At 41.4% G+C, this 9,317-nt stretch overlaps 1 protein-coding gene across 1 annotated transcript; it reads right to left on the bottom strand.

Moving 5' to 3' along the window:
* Positions 1 to 988: 988 nt before the first annotated feature.
* Positions 989 to 9,190, bottom strand: pvalb7 (parvalbumin 7). Its single transcript, XM_041237947.1, has 5 exons — positions 9,082 to 9,190; positions 4,262 to 4,330; positions 3,126 to 3,258; positions 2,474 to 2,583; positions 989 to 1,261 (listed from the first exon to the last, which is right to left on the bottom strand). Exons 2-5 carry the CDS (start codon positions 4,320 to 4,322, stop codon positions 1,233 to 1,235), a joined length of 333 nt encoding a protein of 110 aa, XP_041093881.1. The 5' UTR covers positions 4,323 to 4,330; positions 9,082 to 9,190; the 3' UTR covers positions 989 to 1,232.
* Positions 9,191 to 9,317: the final 127 nt, after the last annotated feature.

Raw genomic sequence — 9,317 nt, 5'->3', positions numbered from 1 at the left:
TAGATTGAATGGGAAGGCAAGGGCTGGACAGGAACCGCAAACCATGCGGTTCAAAGACGAACCATTCAATTAGAGAGCAAGCTGTGTAGTCATGAGGCCAGTACAGGTCTTATGCTGATGCCAGTATTGTTAACTCATCAGCCGCTAGGAAGACACCCACTACACTGGGGTCTAATTACAGTGGTGACAGATCTATATACCGCGGTAGTTTAAAACATTAAAATAAGGGGATTTATTTAAACCGTACGTCTTTAACAGGGTGTGAGAGCAGTGTATTTCAAAAGTAAGTACATTTAAAGGGTTGTTCCTATTGTGAATGTTTTAATGATGGCGGTATTCAGTGTGCTTCCTCTCAGCGTTAGTGGTTGTTAGAGAAGTGCTAGCAAGAAGCAACAATGGCAGAGTGCGGGGGATGCTGCCATTGGGGTTCCACTAGACTAGGGAACACACTGCCACAGGCTCAGCATCATGACTGCCTGCCTATTGCTGTTGAGCAAGTCTTTGTGATGCTTGATGTTTTTGGTGTTATTTGCAATTTTGATTTTTCATGTTTGGGCAGTACAGCTTTTTCCTTGAGGTCCCCACATCTGAGTTTGCATTTTTAGACACCACAATGATGTGAACAGTTAAATTGCTTCAGCAGTATGCCTCCTCACATTTCTGTTTCGATTTTTAAGCATCATGATGAGGGGAGTTATGAGTGCTTGAGGCAGCTACAAAGAGCGATATTCACACAGCAGCAGCATCTTATTCTGTATGTATCATAGCTGCACATTGCAAGGGCTCAATAAGTATACAAGTTAATGGGCACTTAACTTGAAAAAATGGACTGTCCCAGGCCAAAGAATCAATAAAACTCAATGATGAGCAAAAGAACAATTCAAACGCTATTCAAATGCCATCGGAAGCTCTCTGATCCCTGAGAGCAGGCTCTGAAAAGGTTCATCTGGTGGCTATGGAAAGAACGAGACATTCACTCGAAAGGAAGAACGGGTTGGAGTAGCTTTTATTTTTTTTGTTCACAGCATCTTCCAGCGCATTTCACAAAATAATCAGCGGGCTGCATCGTGCAGAGGGGGCGGGTGGTGCTGGATGAAGGGATCTGGGGGTTTGTTCATTTTCCCACAGATTGAGAATCCGATATAAAAAAGAAAATAAATAGGAACACGAGCCCACGGGATGGGGCTGGACTTCGGGGTGCTGATGGCAGGAGTGAACCTTCAAGGGTCTTCTTATAATTCAGCCACCAGGATAGCAAATTCTGAAACAGAGGAAAAGGGTGGAAATATGAGACAGCGTGTTATACTGAATGGCCCAAAGACATGTGTTATTGGAGTGTTTATTTGGGGGGGTGTTGTGAAGGCTTGCTCGTCTGTGAAATGCACAACATGTATTATGTTTGGGTTGTTTTGAACGTTATGCTACTTAAGGACAGTGGAGAGAACATTTTGAATGTGTTATGGTTATCATCAGGAGATAAATTACTTCATGCGAATTGCTCAAGTATTAACCTTAGCTATCGGAGAAAATCTTCATATCTTAAACTCAGACAGCCAACGCTGATTTCACAAACCCTGATAAGCACTTGTCTGGAACTGCCTTATCTAAGGCTACTTGAAGCTACCAAGATTAGTGCCTTCACCAGTTATGCTCACGGCAGCTGACTAAGCAGTCGATTGGATCAGCCTGTACCCGGATAAGCGATGGCTGGATTCTATTGGAGCATTTTACAGAACTGGGGGAATCCCATGGATTGCCTAAACAAAGGGATCGAACAGGGCATTGACATTTTCATATACAATCCAGACGTTGCTTATCAGGGTACAGGTAGACCTCCTCTGTTCCTGTTCCTAAGCTGAATCGTGGTTACTTACTAGAAATCATACATGTTCTTTTTTTTTTGTAATTTCAGATTTGGATATTTTATATGTGTACTTAGGACAGATAATCTGCATTGTCTGTGTGGTAATAACATCAAAGGGAATGGACTATTTTGGTAACTTTTTTTGCTTTCTATTGAATGCATATTGTACTATTATTACAATTAAAGAAGCAAACGGGATTTGTCTTAGAGGAATTAAAAGAGAAAGGTATACAAAATACAAATCCCTTCCCTCAATTATAATTATTTTAATATAATTCCCATTGGTGTCTTTCTATATTTTTTAAGTTTTCAGCGCGCACACCTAAAACAGTAAAAAACATGATCTTTTATCTACAGGGTTAACTCTTTCTATGTGAACAGCATAGGATTATCTACTGGCTACACTGACAATGTTTTGAGATTTTTACATCAGTCAACTACTGGGAACCAGACAGACATTGATGGGCCAAATAACATTTGTAAATTTGCTTCTGTTCTTATGTGCTTCTTTTCTTATGTGCTTCTGCTCTTCAGTCCTATAGAATCTGGGCAGAACTTTGAGACAGGGAGCTGGGTGTGTGGAGGGGAGGGCAGGAAGTGAACACTTACCATCAATCCCAATCATGCCATCGCCGTCCTTATCTGCTGCTTTCAGGAAAGTTTTGGTTTCCTTGTCAGACAGGTCTCTGCCATTCTTGTCGAAGCCCTTGAGCACGTGTCTACATAGAGAGACTGAGTGAGTGAGAGGGCTTGTCTGTCTGCAATGCCAATGCAGGTCTTTCAAGAAAGACAAAGTTTGTATTCTGCAGTACCATTCTACCAATGGGAGCCATGTACCACTGTAGTTACCCTATACTTGCCCCTTCGTATAATGCATAACCATTGCATTGCATTTGTGATTAAGTTAACTGTCTGTCTGCATTGCCATTGGAAATAATTTGCTAGGGTCATTTGCTAAGGTGTAGTTAGCATACTATGGTACCATTCTACCAGTGTAGCCTCATCCCATTGATATAGCTCTATAGATTCCATATCCCATTGGTAACAATGTGTTGCTATTGTTGTACCACTGTCTGTTACTATGGCCTCTTCCTAGAGAACCATTGCCACTAAACCATTGTTTTACCTGTATTGCCCTTGAAGTTCCTTTGGGAAGGGTATAATTAGCAGCCTATTCTCAACTGCCCTACAAAACCATAAATCTATCTGCACTCCAAACTGACACTCCTTTAGAAAAGATATCAAGTCCTACGTCACTCACTTAAGCTCATCCTCCTCAATGAAGCCACTCGCATCCTGGTCCAGGATCTTGAACACCTTCTTGACATCATCAGAAGACTTGCTCTTCAGACCGATCATCTGGAAAAATTTCTTGTGGTCGAAAGATTCAGCGGCTGAGAGAAAGAGAGAGAGAGATCAACGCCTGGATCAGTACCTGCAACAGTGTTTCACTACAGTATGTAACACACTGATGGATTCAAACACTGGAGAATGGCCCCCAGCCTGCAGCTCCTGGATCACTGTTCGGGTGGAAACAGGTGTGCTTATCCAGTGCTGAAGGTTGATTTGGAGTACCCTGTACTGTAGCACTGAGCACTGCAGGTTTGATGTTTGTCGTGAACTGCTTACATCCAAAGCTTTCTGAACACGGTTTTCTGCAAAGTGGCCATCTACCTCTGTCTCTCCAAAGATGATTAACAGTTGCACACCACTCTCACTCAGCGTCTTGCGGCCTAGTGGATCGCTTGACAAGATGCGTTGCCACGTCCGTTTTCCCACGTGGCATCCTGGGGGAGCTTTACTTTCTCCATCGTTTTGAAGCCAGTCAGTGGGTTTGAAGCAGCGGAAGTGTGGCGTGTCTTGTAGTGACCTGATGTAGCCGTCTCTATTGTTTCTTAACGGTGAGTCAGAATGTTGCTTACCTTTTGAGAACTTCCTGATTTTGAAGGAATGACATGTTGCCTAGCCTGTGCTTGCCACGCCCGGTCTGTTGTAACAACATAAGGAAGCCAGGCCACCAGAGGGCATGTGGTCTAGTTGTACTTAAAAGGAGCATGCAAGGTGGATTCTGATACAGAGAAAGTATTCAAATGCAGTTGGTCTAATCAAAGATGGCTGGTAGGATTTGTGTAGGTTGCCCATATGGTGTGAGGTGAGAGTGGAGCGAGAGGGAGAATGGGCAGAGTGCAGGATTGTGTGCCAATGCATTTGGGTAGCTGTAGTCCTGCATCCTGCTACCCTTATGCATTTGCAATTCCAGGATTCTCTCAGTAAGCAGCAATGAGTGGAAGATCATGGCATGATGTAATTCTATCCTCAGCTGGAGGAGTTGTCAGGTTATGTGCCCCCCCCCATAAGCAAGGCTGCTGCTGTCATGCTAGCACATGGGTTGCTTACCCGTGAAGGTAGCCAGGGCCTTGGTGATGTCCTCAGCTTTCAGCAAGTCATTTATCGACATCTTTGCAGCTGTTCCGAGAGAGAGAGAGAGAGAGAGAGAAGAGAAGAGAAGCAAAGGGAGTGGGGAGAGAAGAGAGTCAGGAATCAGTGCTTCACTTTCTTTGTATACTTCTTAAACTTTCTTAAAACATTCCCCCTTTCATCTACACTGTCACTGACCATGTGCTGTGTCGCTGTACTCCAGAGTTCTTTATTTTGCCTTTGACTCCTCACATTTATCCAGTCACTTCCTGTGTTACAGTTAATGGGATATCACACTAGGCTACACATAGGGGACTATTGTACTGGTCCTATTGCCTGTAACACAGGAAGGAAGGGAGAAAGTGACTGGGGAGAGGAAACCAGCGTGCTAGCCTCAAGATCAATGGGCTTCATCTGAGTCATGAAAATACTTTTGATGTGTAAGTGCCTTGCTGCTTTAACATTCTGCCCTCTTTCTGTGGCCAAAAAAAAAAAAAATATCATGGCAGGTATTCAATTGCCAACGCAGCGATGTTCTTTTGGAACAATTTTGTGCCTGAAATTCCAAGAGTCTTCAAAGTGTTAGAAGCTCTGCATGAGGTATAGAGTGTCATCGTGTCCAAGGAATTACATTCCGTGTTCCCAATGAAAGGAGCTCATTGCTTTGCAAAGTGATTGTGCTGAATTTAGGAATACTAAAGAAACTCCAATTCAATGACAAACAATTAGACGAGGAGTCTTTCAAGACTTCTTGAAAAATGTATTTTTTTTGTCGAAATGTTGAATTTAAGTTTCTTTTAGTGTTTCTGGAAGTAGTACAGTTTTAAATATATAATGGCCAGTACAAATTCAAATAGAAACAATAAAAAGCAATGATATTTAACAAAATGTTCAAAATAATTGTTTTATTCAAACACCAGAAACCCTAAAAACTACTTTATGAATTTTATCTTTTTGGTGGGATGTAACAGGACCTTTGACGCATTCAGTCAATAACAAAAAGACACTGCCAGTCGTACTGAACGAACAGTACAAGATAATGTGACAAAACACAGTCATGTAATACAGTCTCTCAATCATAGACAGCTTCATCACTCGACAAAACATGCCTGTTTCCAAGGGAACAGTGCACCAAAGTTCCGTCTTTAGTTAACTTGTGAAATAGTCCTCTTTCTACAATGAAAAGACAAGTGTATCGTTCAGAAAACCGCATGCACTGCAGTTCAAAGACAATGTCTAACATTCAACTGAAGAGCAAGCGCTGCAGTGGAGAGGCAAGCACGGGTCTCATGCTGCTGTCAGTATTATTAACTGATCAGCCACTGTGAGATCCATTACACAGGGTCTGATCGTAGTGGTGGCAGATCTATATACAGGTGTTATTTAAAACATTCAAATAAGGGAAAACCGACATCTTTAACAGAGAGTCAAAGGATCTTGAGTGTATTTCAGAAATAAGTACAGGTTTGTTCCCATTCTAAATATTTTAACGATGGCAGTATTTAATTTGATTCAATGACTACAGTCCTGTACAGTATGTGCAGTCAGTGTTAATTACTGTCCTCTGGTTGAATGTATATGGAGCTCTCATACTGCATTGGAACTCGAAATGTGTAACTAGAGGGTAGACAGTTCAGACATTTCAATGAGGTTAGTATCTTTTTTAAAAAGGGCTCGCCAGAGAAGTCTCCATCGAGCGGCTAAACCCATTAGAGCTAATGCAACACGTCTGGCCTCGTCTCTGGGGGTAACCCAACCTGTCCCGAAATACCATTGCAGAACGCCTGGAACTCACAGCTGAGGTTGTGGAGGGGGGTGGGGCTAATATTCCACTTGTGGCCCTGATTACACCCTATAACCAGATATGCATGCAAAGATATAGATATAAGTAGGATATTGATAAAAGTACTGCAGTGGTATTTTCCCTAAAAGTCATTGTGATCTGACCATCTTGCAAGGTGTTGTAACTAAAATATCATGAACTAAATATAGGCTTATATATTAATTACTGTAAGGAAACAGAATTATAACCCTTTTGAATACACACAGCCACCAATCAGTCTCCTTTGATAAGATCTTTCCCCAGTATTGAACCAGTGTAGCTTCATGTCTCTATATATACAGCTGTGCCAGGACTCAGTTGTTAATTAGTCTTTCACTTGGATCCAGTCATGTGAACTAATTTGTGCAATCTCCATGCCCACATACAAATGCACACTTTAAATCGCCCGTGCCATACAGCCCAATTTATAACCTGTGCACCAATACATACACACCACACAAAACATTAAACACAAAATACGCACAGAGGAGGGGCACCCCGCCACGTTTACCTAATTTCAATTGTATCCAATTTCCTTTAAACCCTATTTAAAAAGTGCTGAATAGACCATTATATTTTACTATAACTTTAACGTTATAGTGCTCTTGTATAGTTCTATCTTAAAAAGACAGGTAAACCACATTGTTTTTGAAATCCAGAATGATTATTACTTCTTGCTAACCTGACGCAGAGAGTCACGCTGAAACACATGCCCTCCAGTGGGAGATGGGATCCTGAAGTTACATTCTGGTGCCTGTCACGTGTTTGACACTTACACGTTCACAGTGACTGTATTGAAAAGATTCATTTCAATATGACAACCCTCACATGCTGCCAGTCAGGTTTGATGCAGTGGAGCTGTTATTGCCCCTTTGCTGGATCCCCACTAAAAGATCACTTTACAATCATGAAACTCGCTTCAAACTACCATAGAAATGTTATGCCACCAATGCGATCCAGTCCAAAATGCAACCTAAAAACAGATTGAAAAAACAGCTTCATGGGCATTCAGTTTATAATGGCGTTATAGGTAACCAACCTTGTCTTTTGTTAGGTGCCCTCACTGTCCTGTACAGAATGGCCTCTCATCATTAATGCTTCATTTTGGCCTGCTTCAAATAATTATCCTTAAGCCTTAAAGGGCAAAGGGTCAATCCGTTCTCATAGAACAGGTGATATGTGTGATTGACAGCTCACCTGCAGATCGTAACCCCGCCACACTGAACTCCCAATGCACCTTCATGAATGCTAATAGAGGGGCAATAAATCACAGACTGGGAGAAACACCACCAGGATTACAATGGAGTTAACACACTTGGATCTGACACAGTCTGATCATTTAAACAGAGCCCAGTTCCACGATGCACTGTACTTTACACACCATGTGTGTCCAACGACAATCTCGCAAGAATTTCAACCTCAGGCTAATTTCTACACTTCCGTTTGTCTTTCTTTTTGTAACATAGTAACATAACTGCAACAAACAAATAAAACAACGCTGATGTCACAAACAGATGTTTCTAATATGATTCATGCAACGTGCCTCAATCAGCATAAAGCTCCATTGATTCTGATTCTGACAGTATTCTCAGGAAAATTGCTCTGCAAGCATTTCCAAAAGGCTAACCCCGAGGTATTCCACCCATCATGCCTAAACCTGTTTACAGACGTCAGTAGTTCCTCACAAACATTTCCCATGGCTTTTACACCGCCCTCACGACTATGTGATTGTGCTGAGAAAGACAGCGAGAGAGGGAGAGAAACTTCACAGAACTCTGGTTCAGTGCTGAATGCTACCCTGTTGTTTTATAGAATGAACTCTGCCTGGCAGTTATGGGGGTAACGGTGCACCTGTCCCACGATGGTCGCGATACCATGCGAGTGTCCTGATTGGCTACTTGTTTGATGCATAATAAGATTATTTTTCAAGCCAAACATTGCATGAAATACTGAGAGTATGTATCCATGAACCATTTTGTGATCCACAACGAGCTATGTTATTTTTCATGATACAAACAAGTACAAGTGAGTGCGAGAGAGGTGGAACGAGAAATGACTTTTGTGGTAAAACATGAGTAGACGTTTTTTGTTCTTCAAACCCTGATGCGTACAGAGCTATGCCAGACTAACGTTACGTCTATTTGGTTTTGTGTGAAATCGTCAGGAGAGAGAGAGCCTTTGCCTTCTAAGCGCCACAGCGTATCCAGATCGCGCTCCCTCCTGCAGCAAGGCTGCCTGTTTTCTGTTCCCACTCCTATGCCTCTCATTTCAATCAGAGCGTTGCTGCAGGACCTGGACGCCCTTTTAAAGACATAGCTCTAGTGCTCGAACATTAGATACCTATAAGAATAAACACACACGCAAGACTTTGACCCGTTTCACTGTTTTATCAACAATGTAATTTACATTTGACCTAATATCCCCATTCTTGATTTTTATTTTTTTATTTTATGGCTCATTTATATGCATATTGATATAGTATTATTTTTGTCATTACTTTTTTCTGATAAAAAAATTAAATAAAACTATAAAGGTATAATAAAACTGAAGCTTTTGATATTAACCGTAAATTGAATTTAATCCACTTATTATGTATCCAGTTACATTATGTATATTTAATTTGGATGTAAGATTTACATTTTAATCTAATTATTTAAATCTGTATTTCTCTCTGGTTCCATTTTCCAGATTTATTTATTTTTCCTTTTTTTTTTTATCGATGTTCCAAAATTTCTCTGCTGTTTTTGTTTAATAATCCCTGTTTCTCAGACCCCCTCTTCCAATTCGCAAATTTGTTTTCCAAGCTTCCTTTTTTCAGTTCCTCTAGTACAGTAAAAAAAAAAAAAAAAAAAAAAAAGTTCCATATTCTGGAAGTGTGGCTTTCCCAATCATTTTTTCCCTCCCTGTTTCCTTTGCGTTTTGTGAAGTCCCGAGCTCCTCTCCCTGTCTCTGTCCCGGGCTCCTGACACGCACTTACCTTTCTGTGAGGTCTGCGCTTTGGAAGAGGGCTGTTTATTATTGGTGGCTGAAAGGAGGCAATGGTACCCTGCAGGCAGCAGGGATCTCTTTTATAACTAGCCCCCATCCGCTATTTTAGGAAAAATGAAGCCTTGAGGTTGGTGTCAAAATACTAGTAGCTAGGAGCGGTATCACATTCTCCTTTCCCTAACAAATCAAACGCTACTATTAATACTCCCCATCCCTGGCACAAAA

The sequence above is a fragment of the Polyodon spathula genome, chromosome 46 (assembly GCF_017654505.1).
Source record: "Polyodon spathula isolate WHYD16114869_AA chromosome 46, ASM1765450v1, whole genome shotgun sequence".
In the NCBI taxonomy this organism is placed as follows: Eukaryota; Metazoa; Chordata; class Actinopteri; order Acipenseriformes; family Polyodontidae; genus Polyodon; species Polyodon spathula.
The sequence above is the reverse complement of the archived record's forward strand: the minus strand, read 5'-3'. Positions and strand labels throughout refer to the sequence as shown.